The 14351-nt window shown below is 31.1% G+C and overlaps 2 protein-coding genes and 1 non-coding gene across 4 annotated transcripts; 2 read left to right on the top strand and 1 right to left on the bottom strand.

Moving 5' to 3' along the window:
• The first annotated feature begins 4920 nt into the window (after positions 1-4920).
• LOC139872570 (tyrosine--tRNA ligase 1, cytoplasmic-like) lies at positions 4921-8253 on the top strand. Its single transcript, XM_071860473.1, has 10 exons — positions 4921-5057; positions 5400-5547; positions 6130-6413; positions 6518-6614; positions 6699-6804; positions 6919-7001; positions 7347-7492; positions 7606-7711; positions 7854-7913; positions 8174-8253. Exons 1-10 carry the CDS (start codon positions 4990-4992, stop codon positions 8192-8194), a joined length of 1119 nt encoding a protein of 372 aa, XP_071716574.1. The 5' UTR covers positions 4921-4989; the 3' UTR covers positions 8195-8253.
• Positions 8254-9689: 1436 nt separating this feature from the next.
• Positions 9690-9762, top strand: TRNAE-CUC (transfer RNA glutamic acid (anticodon CUC)). The gene has a single exon. It is a non-coding gene; the product is annotated as a tRNA-Glu (tRNA).
• A 75-nt stretch (positions 9763-9837) lies between these two features.
• LOC139872706 (interactor of constitutive active ROPs 4-like) lies at positions 9838-12270 on the bottom strand. Of its 2 annotated transcripts, XM_071860632.1 has the most exons (3): positions 12126-12178; positions 11536-11627; positions 9838-11094 (listed from the first exon to the last, which is right to left on the bottom strand). In XM_071860632.1, exon 3 carries the CDS (start codon positions 11082-11084, stop codon positions 10008-10010), a length of 1077 nt encoding a protein of 358 aa, XP_071716733.1. In that variant the 5' UTR covers positions 11085-11094; positions 11536-11627; positions 12126-12178; the 3' UTR covers positions 9838-10007. The 2 variants fall into 2 exon arrangements, with proteins under 2 accessions (XP_071716733.1, XP_071716734.1); XM_071860633.1 differs by lacking the exon at positions 11536-11627 and having other exon boundaries at positions 12126-12270.
• Between the last annotated feature and the right edge of the window lie 2081 nt (positions 12271-14351).

The raw sequence follows: 14351 nt of genomic DNA, 5'->3' as shown, positions 1-14351 counted from the left end.
AAATGATGATGTCATTATTAGACTAATTCATTTGTTAAGAAAAGATCAAAAAGAAAAAGAAAAAAATCTAAGCATGGTGGGTGATGTCATTAATTTAAATAATTTTAAATTAAAATTAAATCTTATTAATTAATTATTATTATTATTAAATTTTATTAATAATTATTTTAATTTATTAAAATTAAATAATTTTTTAATTAATTATTTTGAATTGAGTACGAGAATGTATAAAAGCTAGGCAGAAGGAAACCAGTTCTAAATTTATATTTTAATTGACACTTTTAAAATAAATGACAACCAATATTATCTCTTATAATTGGATGTGGATTGTTTAATATGCATTATAGGTGTTTGATGAAATGTTCAGCTGACGAGTTTCTTAGTCGGACTCTGTGGTTCCACGGGTCATTAAACTAAATAACTTTAACATTTATGTTCTCTTAATACCTAAAACATATCATTAAACTGTTTCGTTTAAACAAACCCGTAATTTCACGGGTCATTTCACTAGTTTTACAATTATATGTCGAAGACATACATCCCTTTCGTGGGCTATTGTCATGTGCAATCTTATCTTTCTTAGGAGGAGTTATTATACCAACTAGTTGATTCTGTTTTAATACGAGTATCAAATTAACCATCTCGTAACTTTAACTTCTTTTATAGAAAAATACCCTAAGATATCTTCAATTATATATAAAAATAATTATATGGCGAAAAAAATCTACAGCTCTGCATACGGCGAAAAGGGTACTTACAATATGAGAATAGGGACTAAAACATACCTGATGAATATCTACGGTTATCAGTGACGAATCTAGAATATAAACTCAATAAGATTCTTAATTTTTCTTACAAAGTATTCATCATAATTAGTAGTTGTTTACCTTAAAAATTCGTAAATCTTACATATAAATAGGGTCACATAGTTAATTTTAGTTGTGTTGTAAACGATTTAAATGGTATTTAACAAAACAAAAAAAAAAAATGGTAGTGGAGTCATGGGACCCCATAGTACATAAGGTGGAGTCGCCCCTTACAATTGTGCATATGGCCAAAAAATCAACGACTGAACCGATAATGAGAAAGCAAACAAATGCCAAACCGAAGCAAGCTATTTCGTCCTGGTCCTCACTGCACATTTTTCATATTTCCGGTCTTCTTATTATAGCTATTTCATACCGAAGCTAAAACTAATCAAACCGAACCGTATCAAACGTATATATAATATGACCTAGTCCTCAGTCCGACTTTCTACTACAAATTTGAACTCAGGACAAAACCGACCCGGATTAATTTGGTTCCATTCACACCCCTATTAGATCACACATATATAAATAATAAATATAATTATAATATATTTTTATATTATATATCTATTATCTATTATATAAATATAAAATATAAATATATTAAAAAGGGGATGATTCTCACACACACTTTTTTGATCCTCACACACCAATTGAATATTATTAGAAGAGCAAAATGTTAAAATAGGTGTGTGAGGATCAAAAAAGTGTGTGTGAGAATCATCCCCCTATTAAAAAGGTTGAAAAACTTTTATAAAATACTATTTGCATCAGGGTTGAAAAACTTCTATAAAATACTACTCCGTATTTGAAGAATATATCGTTATATGAGTTTGACTAAGGTTGGAGCATTATTTATATGCATCAGGGTGGTGCGTCTTCTCCATGCTCATACTCCGTATTATTTTATCATAAAAACTCAAATATATATATATATATATATATATATCTTTGACTATCGTCTACGTACGGAGTATTAATTTTATTCTACCTCAAATAACTCATGGTGCTCTTTTAAGAAACTTTTTTTAGGTTAATAATTTTAATTCTAATCACTCTTTGCAGTTTGTATTTTCTACAAATAGCTTTTATAAAAGGAAAAAAAACTCAAAATTCAAACAATACAATGGTTTCTTTTACAGAAAACACAACTATTCAACAACTCTAATTCTTGTTACTTTATTTATCATCACACTCACAACAATTGATCAAATAACTTGAAGGTTGAAGTCTCAGCTTAGCATAACGTCACTTCTTCAAATATATTGAACAGATACAAAAAGCTGAGTCTCACGTCTTTAATAATACCTTTATTAATTAATATACACGCAAAACAAAACTAAACTAAATAGATGTATTCTCGTGTAATAAGTTTACTTGGTTAAAATTCATTTTTCAACTCTACAATAATGTCGCATAATAGATTGGAGACTTTGAAAAATTCTCTTATATAAATTAGTTATTAAGTTTCGTTGTTATATTATAAATATAAATATTAATATAATATTATTATTAATACATACCATACTTTGTCAGAGTTTAACTTGTTGGCTTATTTTTTTTATTTATGTAAGGATGCCGAACAAATTAAAAGTGTTGGCTTGGAGTGGGGTCTAAGTCCAACTTAGAGGCCAAGTAAATTTTGAAGGTTAAGTTTGATTTTTGACCAAGTAAAACTTAGGGATCAAGTTTAAGTAAACCTATAAATATAAATATAGGTGTTCATTTGAGGCTTATGGAGGCAGGAAAAAACACACACAAGAAATTAGTTAAGAGGCACTGAGGTATCAAAGCAAAAAAAAAAAAAAGAGAACTTCATTTTTTGATTTTGTGTACAATACCTCATAAAAAGAGGTCATCCTTATATTAAACGATCAAATCGTCATCAAATTTGGACATCGTGTTTCTAAGATACGGGCTAACATTTTAAAGGGTTGAAAGGTCTGAAGCTCGAGATATTGTTGCGGGTACAAAGGGTAAAAACTTGGTGACATTATTTCTCCTTTTGTCTTTTTATCTTTTTTTTTTTGTCTTTTATCGTTTAAATTGTTGTTTTTCTTGTTGATTATATTGTAGTTAAAGAGTATGATTATAGTTGTATGCCTCAAATGTACATAAGAAGACCTCTTTATTGCTCTATAATTGAAAATTTTGGATTTTAAGTGGCTTGCGGGTCTCGTAGTTTTTACTCTTGGCGTGGGAGGTTTTTCACGTAAAAAGTCTTGTGTTCATTTGTCTCTGCTTGTTTAAGACTGATTCAGTTTGCGTTTGGTGTACTATATTCATTAGTATCCTCATTATTTTATACAGAACGACTGATTTAGTTTGCGTTTGGTCTTCCCTATTTGTTAGTATCCTCATCAGTTTATGCATGTCGAGAAAATGTTTGTCAAACGAAGGTTTATTCCACCTTTATAAATTTTCATTGTGATTTATTTCCTTGTTATCATTCTTATAAAATTCTCCATTTGAAATAACATTTCATACTATCAAATTTCATGGTGTCAGTACTCAGTTTTCTATCTGTCTCGTGATATAATAGATTAAGGGCCTGTTTACTATTTTTTTTCATTAAGTTATGTATGGGTGTAGATGACATTATGGATATGGATGGCTATATGCAGTAATCAGTGAATGAATAGTGTTGTTTACTTTTTGTGCCGAATAAAATGACTGAATGACAAAATTGACTATTATACCCCTAAGTTATATAATTATTTTTATGTTTAACAAAACACTTCATTATCATTATTATATATTATATTAAACTTAACATATTATATTAAATATTAAATACTAATGTATAATAATAAAGTTCAATTTTTTAATACCAAAATCCATTCGATCTCCTAATTTTAACAATTAGATGTTTGAAGAGTCGGATTAAAAGATACAAGCCAAGATCCAGGATGTACACGTACTTGACCTAAATACCAACACCAACAACTCCGATAAGCAAATACTCCGTAAATCTTTACACCAAAACCATCCACTAAGCAAATACTTCAAGTTTATGTGAAACCTACTAATCTTTTGTTCTTTAAGAAGTAGTTTAACGAACAAAAACAAGTATTTTATCAAGATTAGTACCATTCAACTAAGAAACTATTTCTTGGATTTTGAGAACTATCTAGAGATAGTGGTACAAAGGAGATGCACTCGGTGGTTTGTGGTGGGGAAGTGGCCGGAAGAGACGGTGGCGGTGGAGATTACGATGGTGGTAGTGGGCAACAGACGGCCAAAATTGATGGAAGTGGTCGAAAGTGACGACCGGAAGTTATAATGGTAGGGAAGTGACAAAAGAGTTCGATGGCAGAGCACCACTATCTTGTGTTTTCAGATAAGGGTCGGAGCAATTGACAGATTTTAGTTCAATGATTTAGGAATGTGAAAGGGAGAGAGGGTAATGTGGGAAAAAATCAGGGGAAATATAGCTATATGGGAAGGACACATGTTTTTCAACTGTCTCAAAAAGGTGTCCAGCAAGACAAGATTAATAAAAAGTCCTAAAGAAACAACCAGGAGTTCTGACCGAAAAATGTGTCCAGTCAACTAAGCCCAATAAGTCCTTAGAAAACAGGCCCTAATAGTTGTAACTTTAAGGCGTACATAAAAAAATCATTTTGAATTTATACGCAACGTGCATCCAAGTGTTTAATGAATGTACAAATGTATAATCGTCGCGAGTACATGCATAAATTGGATAAATTCACAATCTATGGTATGAAGTAACTATCTATAAAGCTTGTTAACGAAATCTTAATTTTAACTTGGTAAAAGTTTTCCTTTAACACTATGATGGTTCATACTAGTAGTAACTTGTAACTTCTAATGTCCAGTTTTCACAACACGGATACATACAGCAGTAACAAAGTACTAAATTTATAGACATTAAAATTTCTCTACTCTTTTTTTTTTTTTTTTTTTTTTTGGGTAAAGAAATTTCTCTACTCTTTCGATTTAAAGATTTTATACTTGCAAAATTTTATTAAAATACAAACATGATATATTTTATTGGGCCTGAAATATAGCTAAATGGGCTGCTCAATTCAATGGCCCAAATCGGTAACTAGTACTCCGTAATTGCTTCTTTGTAATCACACAGTAGGCTCATAACCCTAGATTTCCGTGTCTTCTTCTCCAGTCTGCATTCCACAAGAGACGGTAGAGAGAGATTTTAATGGAGAAACAAGTTGAATCACTTTCTCTCACTTCACAAGATGAATCATCATCCAATTCAACTACTGAGTAAGTTAATTTATACACGTGTTCAATTCAATTTGATTGATATGTAAGCTAAGTAGACCTAATCAGGTTAACGTGCTTTACTTCCTGTATGTTATGCTAAAAGATTACAGTATAATTTTAGTTACAATTAAGAAGCTATAGATTGTGTTTTGATTGTTTTTTTAGGGTTAGATTTATAAATTATCACACTGAGAATGAGATTTAAAGGAATTTGAATAGGAAAACTAGATTTTAACTTTATTTTTTTATTAGGATGTAATTTTGTGCTGCGAATCATGTGTTTGAATATTTAGTATTTAAGGATATAGATTTGAGTAATTTCATTGTTATGTGAATCTGTAGGATGAGTGTTGAAGAGAAGTTTAAGATTGTTAGGAGTATTGGGGAAGAATGCATTCAAGAGGAAGAATTATTGAATCTTCTTACTAAGAAGCCTCAGCCGATTTGCTACGATGGGTTTGAGCCTTCTGGAAGGATGCATATAGCTCAGGTACATCGACAGAAAGCTCATTTAATGTGAATGTTTATTCGATTATTTGTTCAAACTTCAAACTTCCTAGTGCATGTTCAATTTGTTATTTTACAGCCCAATCCAATAGTTCAAGTCATTTTTATATTGCTATAGAATCGTAACTTAGTGAATCGATATTGAAAAATCGTTTTATCTCATGCTAACGGAATATTAATTAATTTAAAATTTGAATGGGTCATATAGAATGTGATGAACTAGTATCTCTCTAGAGAAGATAGAATTGTGACAAGTCTTTTAGAGAAATTTCATGTGAGCGACAAAAGTGATGGAGATCATATTTTTAAAAGTTCAAATTTTAATAGCTCATTTGTTTAGGAATTGAAAACCCTTTAATCTTCTTATAGATTGCAAGTGTTGTTTATTTTGCCCATAATGGCACCTATGGTTAAAATTTTATATACTTCTCACATTTAATGCTCAATACCTATCAGCTATATGCCCTGTTCAATTGCAGTAATTATTTACCAGAATCGAAGTTCTAATTAATTACTTACTTATGCGAATCTGCTTGTGCTGTGCTTTGTGTTTATTATTGAACAGGGAGTTATGAAGACCATTAATGTTAATAAGCTGACATCTGCTGGTTGTAAAGTGAAGATTTGGATAGCAGATTGGTTTGCTCAGTTAAACAACAAAATGGGTGGGGATTTGAACAAAATCCAAACTGTTGGACGTTACTTGATTGAGATTTGGAAAGCTGCTGGGATGAATTTAGAAAATGTTGAGTTTCTTTGGTCATCTGAGGAAATTAATTCAAGAGCACATGAGTACTGGCCTTTGGTTATGGATATTGCTCGAAGAAACAAGCTTCCTAGAATAATGAGGTAGGAAGCGCATTTAATCTCATTTTTTATTTAATTTGTTTACTATGTTAAATATATCTTATCGTCACATAGATCTTATATAATTGCATTTTTGGTGATTCTAGGTGCTGTCAAATTATGGGCCGGACTGAGCAGGATGAGTTGACTGCTGCCCAGATATTCTACCCGTGTATGCAGTGTGCAGATATATTCTTTCTTAAGGTTCTTGTTTGATCTTTTTTCAATCTAAGTAAATAAAGTTTATAGTTTTGATGAGCCAGTTAACATATTTCTTCACTGGTATAGGCTGATATCTGCCAACTAGGCATGGATCAAAGAAAAGTTAATGTTCTTGCAAGGGAGTACTGTGATGACATCAAGAGGAAAAACAAGCCTATCATATTGTCTCATCGTAAGAGTCTAGTTTTTAACCTACTGTGTTTTGTTATTACTTTATTATATATTAAGTTATTACTTTATTATATATTAATAACTGTTATTTTAAAATTTTGATTTTGCTATGTAGACATGCTTCCTGGCTTGTTGCAAGGACAAGAGAAGATGTCCAAATCCGATTCATCTTCTGCTGTCTTTATGGAGGATGAGGAGGTGCGTTTTTTTAATTCCCGCTTCTTTTAGAGTAGAGGTGGCTATTGGATGTGTTGGGTAATGGGTCAAGACGGATTCTGTCCAACCTGCAAACATTTTCATTATATGAACCTTAAATAAATAGTGCATTACATATGGTTGCCGATATATATTGCAATGCAATAATTCATCTACGAATAAAATCGAAAATGGGTTGAAAAAAATGCCACATGTACAAATGATAAAGTGTATAGATACTTGCCACACAATAGATGATTCTATTTATGTTTCAACTTAGTTGATTAATTGATTCCACTTTTAGTATAACTATATACAATTAAATGTTTGTTGTGATGAATGCCACAGGCGGAGGTGAACTTAAAAATTAAGAAAGCATACTGTCCACCCAAAGTTGTTGAAGGGAATCCATGCCTGGAATACATTAAATACATTGTATTTCCTTGGTTTAATGAGTTTAAGGTTGAAAGGAAAGAGGAAAATGGAGGTGAAAAGTGAGTATTTGATTGCGTGTTAACATCTTTTTGCTATTTAGTACATGTTTTTGACTAATGGCACTTATGCTGATATACATATTTATCTATCTGTTGTACCCTTTTTAAATCAGGGTCTTCACCAGTTATGAAGAGCTGATTGCTGCATACGAGAAGGGGGACTTGCATCCTGCTGATTTAAAGCCTGCTCTATCTAAAGCTTTAAACAGTATTCTGCAGGTATATATATACTTTCATATTTATTAAATGCTTTTAGTATATTCACTCTTAAGCCCTATTATTACAAATAATAGTGTTGGATTGTACATTGAATATTATTAGTCTGTTCATAACAACATAACCTGTTTTTTTTCTGCTGCAGCCTGTGCGTGATCATTTTAAAACTGATGAAAATGCCAAGGCTTTATTGAAGAGGGTCAAGGTATTCATCCTTCCATAGTTCACATTTTTTCTTGACTGTTGTTCGAATGCATCTCTTACAACATACTAGAGGTGTAAAATTGCACGTTGGATAACAGTTTAAAATGGGTAGTTTTATGTTGGATTTAACCTATTATAGAGATATTAGTTAACCAAATGACCCACTTCTAAGTAAATGGGTCCAAACTAATACCTCTAAGGCTCTAACCGAATCCAAAGTGGTCTTGTGGGTTGTATCTGACTTTCTTCTGGTTGCTGCAGGCTTTCAAGGTCACGAGATGATGGAAGTTAATTCTGATTTGTGATGACAATGATCGAGTTTGGTTCTGAATTTTTGTTTCTGAATTTTTGTTTCATTGTATTAAATGAAATTAGATATATGAATCAGTTTTCTTCACATGAATGGTATTCTTAATTACGTAGTATTAATCATTTATCATCATGTTAGATTGATCACACAATCATTAAGAGTTTTGTTTCAACTATCTAGGAAGAATATTAAAAGTTTTTGCATCTATAAAAGAACATCTTCATCTTTATATTCATAGATATGTTGCTCAATGTCTCATCTTTGTATTTTGGGCATGGAGATTGAACCTCCAACACTGTAATATTTATTTCCATTAAATACTATGGCCTTTTTATCCGACCATATAATAATTTGTTTGGTAAAATATATTCTCATATGAATTTATATGCTACAATATGAATATTCATTATATTAAATTATCTGGCCTCTCTATCTGACAATATAGTAATGTGTCTGGTAACATATATTTAGAATGCAACTCCATATGATATTACTCCGTGTATGCTCTAAATTAGAATCTGTAATAATTTTCACATGGCCATCGGATATAACTTTACTTATCTTCAATTATGTCTCATTTTCTAATAGTCTAAAAACTCAACTTATGAGAATTTGGAACCGGAACAGGTAATCAATAAATTATGGAGAATTAATAAAGTTACAAAAATCTTACAAATAAAAACTTATGAAATCACATCACAAATCAATTAAACCAATCAAATAACATATTTTTTTTGTCACGTGATTGGACTACCTCATTTTGTATGATTATTTTTTTTTTTGGTTAAAAAAATAGTAAATAATCATTTCTCTAAATTATATAACTTATAAATTTAAATGTATTCAGTATTTGGATTTTCCTTCTTCAAGCTACACGGACTAATTAACATGTGTGGCAATGATTTTATTAGCAAACATATAGTCATATGTTGTAATGTTCAGTGGCGAAGTTTGAAGGGTATTTTTGGGGATTGAAACCTTTTTTAAGTGTAAAGTGTACAGGGGTAAATAAAAAATTATTAACATGTATGTTGAATAATCGAGTTATTTTTCATGATTGTTACCCGTTTTTCCATCAAACCTTTAGATATACAGCCAATGAGGCTTGAACATGATAACTCTCGTGATTTAAATTGTTAATAATGCAAATTTTGTACCAGTTTTGGTTATATCTTTTTCATACGGGTTTCTAATTTAGTTGATTTAAATTTTCAAACATCCTTAATTTTAAAAGCTTCAAAGTTTACTACTTTGCTTAAAATTTTGAAAGAGCAAAGACTCCTACTAACCCCTTACAAGCTCCAATACATACGTTGTAAGTATAGGTTGCACTGTTCGATAAATGTCTATTTGAATTATATGAATGATGGTTGTAAGCTCCACTGCATACGTTGCAAATATAGGTTGAATTGTTGATAAGTGACATTTTATATTATATGTAGAAATGTTGTAGGTAAACAATACCAATCCGTTGTAGTCTAGTTGGTTAGGATACTCGGCTCTCACCCGAGAGACCCGGGTTCAAGTCCCGGCAACGGAATTTTTTTTAACTTCTAACTTAAACTATTCTATCACATCTAAAAATTGCTTCTAATATTATTAAAAAAATTCTAGCATAAATGTGACATAACATAATCGAAAAGATCATTCTACGATGATCTTCAATCTACATTCAACATATAACATTCAAACTGCAACAGCAAAACAAACCAAAAAAAAAAACATAGATTTTTAGAACCAAATCCATTACCACAAAACATAAACACAAACAAATACTCCTAAACCCTATTTCTGTCCCTTCTTTTTCCACAGATCACCAAACATCCTCATACCCGAACCCTTTCGCTTCCCATTCCCAAACCCATCGTCCGAATCATCTCCCATTCCCGGTGACCCCACAAACCCACCAACACCGTACCCATCAAACACACCACCATAATGTTTCTCCATCGAACCACACCTTTCCGACACCCGCCTTCCCTCATTCATCTCGGCCCCACCCGACAAAATCGCTGCTGCAGCGTCTGCCGCCTTTCGCCATTGCTCCGTTTGTACCCTTAACTTCTTCATTTCAGTTTCCAACACTTCTTTTGCTACTTCAACTTCTTTTAACTTTTCCTTAAGTTTAAGCCCATCATTTTTACTCTTAACCAACTCTTCTTCAAAAAAAGTTAACTTTAAACTCATTTGATCTTCTTTAACTTTAGCTGAACTAATCACCACATTAGCTTCACTTAATTGCCGTTTTAAATCCTCGTTTTCAATCCCGAAAACTTCTAATTCCTTTTCTTTCTCTTCAACTTTCTCTTTCAACGAATTTATTTCTTCGTTCTTAGCAGTCAATTCTTCTATAACACTAGCTTTTTCGGGCGATTCAAGTAAAGCGTTGACTTCTTTAGTGTTGACTTGGTCTTGATCACAAGGTTGACTAACATTTACCATTTCAATTGGAACTTCAAACACATCAGTTTCTTTCTGATTTTCATCTGGGGCCTCAATTTCTTGACTGATCTCACTATTTATGTCCCGGTTTTCGTTAGGCGATAAACGAGTCTCTTGAACCGGATCAGAAACAGCCGGTTTAGTGGTTCTTTTTTCTAGTTCTTTTTGAACTTCTTTTTTTGCTGCTTCAGTTGAAGCTAACTGATCTTTAAGAATCTTGAGCTCACCTTGAGCTTGTTCAAGCTGAGTTTCTAACCCGGCAATTCGAGTTCCAAGTTTCTTTTGGCTCAAAGGCTCTGAATTTACACTTTTTGGTGACCGACGGTTACCAAGTTTTGGGCTTCGGTAGTGAAGTGGGTCGGAGTCGGAGCTTGATGTTCGTAGTGGGCCTGGACCTTTGGTTGATACCCTTTGAGCCATTTATGGACCCCTGTATTTATAAAATATTAAACTTGTGAGCCTTTTATTTGTTGACTAAGGGTGCGTTTGTTTGCCTCTTAATGGAATGATTCAACGCTGAATGCTGAACTACTCAGCATTCAACATGTTTGTTTCCAACTTCTGAATGACATATGACATATGGTGCTGAATATCTTAACCATTCAGAGTTGAAACACACCTCTTAACCATTAAGAACCTAAGTTTTTTGTAATATCTTTCTCAAATCATATCCAGAACGTTTGACCAACAAGTATATTGTATGTTTTATTTATGTAACTCAATTCATATCATTATTTTTAAATAATTATTAAACAGCTTATTATTATTCAGAACAAACTTTATTCAGAGTCTTTGGATCATTCCATTCAGAGCTTAGTATTCACTTTTATCAAACCCACCTAAATTAAAACGATAGAATGCGGCTACTAACCTTGATCTTGGAATTAATAGACTTGAAAGAGGTTTTTTTTTTTTTTTAAAACGAAGATTTTGAAGCAGATCTTGATCTTGTACTCTTTATGACTGAAATGTTAGTTAAAACAAAGTTAGCTTCAAGAAAGTTATCTTTTTTATTGCAAAGTAACACAATTTAAATTGGTGCTTTTTTTGCATCATTGAAAATTTTGTATATAACATTATTAAGCTTCAATTATATGAGCCCCATATACAAACATGCAATTGAAAAGATAACATTACATAAAAAGCAAGACCATCTTGAATTTGACTAATAATTTATATAAAAAGGTGAACCTTTTAAGTCAATCTTTAAAAACAAAGCAAGACCCACAAAAGTATAGCAGAAACTATACCAGACCCAGGTATCAAAATTCAAAAACAAAAACAAAAACAAAAAAAATGCAACTATATGAAATAAATAAAAAAAAGATATACCATGAGCATGTAATTAGTACTTGAATATGAGAGATCTGGGTAGTAATAACTATAATAAGGTGATGATTTGATAGTTTGAAGTAAATGTATTTAACAACTAACAATATACTACTATAAAAGAATGTTTACCTTGAGAAACAGCTGTAGAGACAAGAAGCCTTGAAGAAAGTGTGTGAAGCAAATTGAAATTGAAATTAAGTTTAAATTAAAATTAAATTATAGAAAGAGTGAGAAGAAGAATCTGAATGGGGAAGAAGACAAGAGAGTGATTTTTGAATTATGGAAAGAGACTTGTAAATGCGTACATTTAACCATTCATATTCATGTTGGAAACTTGGAATACTCATTTTCTAAATTTAAATAAACTATTTTTTTTAAATAAATTTATTTATTACATTATTAAATACCTGTTTTGACTAAGTTGAAGCGTTAGAAATTACTGTAGAATAATTGCTTTTCATTATGTGTATTTAATTTTCTTCGTTCCATAACTTCCATAATACGATGTACTTTTTCCTTGTGTTATGAATTTATACCACTGATAGTGTTCCAAATGAACATATATTTAGTAGCAATATCGTTCCAATATGTAAAGTTTTTAAATGTAATTTCCTTATTTTTAGTTGTAATAGTTAAATAAATAAGTGCGAAGACGAAAGACGCAAATCGCTCGAAAATGAAGATTTGAAAGACCAAAACGTCCAAAAAGCTCAAATGTACAAGATACAATTCAAAAGGTTCAATTTATTGATGAAGAACGTCTAAAAATGACAAGAGTACAAGTTACAAAACGCAAAGTACACGATATAAAATAGTACGCAAGGACGTTCGAAAATCCGGAACCGGGACATGAACCAACTCTCAACGCTCGACGCAACGGTGTAAAAATTACGAGTCAACTATGCACAAGAATAAAATATAATATTTAAATAATTCATAATAAGAATAATATTAAATAATAAAAAGTTGTTAATTGAGCATAGTTCAGGGGTCGTAAGCGAAAATTCAATTTAACATTTTGCCTATAAAGGCAACGTATTACGATCAATTTGAGAGAACCTTTTTCCATCATTTTTTCTATCCTTTTTTCGATCCATCTATCTATTATCAATATCAATTATCAATATCTATATTCTATATCTCTATCATAATGTTAATGTAATAAGATATAACAATAATCTTAATTTTAATTTTAAATTATGATAATAATAAGATTTATGATAGAGATCTTTTGAGTGTGTAAGTCGAAATTATGTCCGTGTAACGCTACGCTATTTTTAATCATTGTAAGTTATGTTCAACCTTTTTACATTAATGTCTCGTAGCTAAGTCGTTATTATGCTTATTTAAAACGAAGTAATCATGATGTTGGGCTAATTACTAAAATTGGGTAATTGGGCTTTGTACCATAATTGGGGTTTGGACAAAAGAACGACACTTGTGGAAATTAGACTAAGGGCTATTAATGGGCTTTATATTTGTTTAACTAAATGAAAGTTTGTTAATGTTAATATAAAGATTTACAATTAGGCGTCCCTATAAATTACCATATACACTCAATCGGACACGATGGGCGGGGTATTTATACGTACGAATAATCGTTCATTTAACCGGACACGGGAATGGATTAATAGCCACTAGAATAATCAAAACAGGGGTGAAATTACATTCAAGGGTAATTGGTGTAATTGTTAACAAAGTGGTAAAACCTTGGTTTACACGCAGTCGATAACCTGGTGTATTCATTAAACAAAGTATTAAAACCTTGTTACAATTCGAATCCCCAATTAGTTGGAATATTTAACTTCGGGTATAATAATAATTTGACAAGGACACTTGCACTTTATATTTATGACTGATGGACTGTTATGGACAAAAACCAGACGGACATATTAAATAATCCAGGACAAAGGACAATTAACCCATGGGCATAAAACTAAAATCAACACGTCAAACATCATGATTACGGAAGTTTAAATAAGCATAATTCTTTTATTTCATATTTAATTTCCTTTATTTTATATTTAATTGCACTTCTAATTATCGCACTTTTATTTATTGTTATTTAATCGCACTTTTAATTATCGTACTTTTTAATTATCGCAATTTTATTTTATCGCACTTTTATTATTCGCAATTTCATTATCGTTATTTACTTTACGCTTTAATTTAAGTCTTGTATTTATTTTATATTTTACATTAGGTTTTAACTGCGACTAAAGTCTTAAAATCGACAAACCGGTCATTAAACGGTAAAAACCCCCCTTTATAATAATAATATTACTTATATATATATTTGTATTTTTATAAAAGTAAACTAATATAGCGTTGAGCTTTGTTTAAAGATTTCCCTGT

This window comes from Rutidosis leptorrhynchoides, chromosome 10 (assembly GCF_046630445.1).
Source record: "Rutidosis leptorrhynchoides isolate AG116_Rl617_1_P2 chromosome 10, CSIRO_AGI_Rlap_v1, whole genome shotgun sequence".
Lineage (NCBI taxonomy): Eukaryota > Viridiplantae > Streptophyta > Magnoliopsida > Asterales > Asteraceae > Rutidosis > Rutidosis leptorrhynchoides.
Note: the sequence above shows the minus strand (reverse complement) of the source record. Positions and strands in the feature narration are given on the sequence as shown.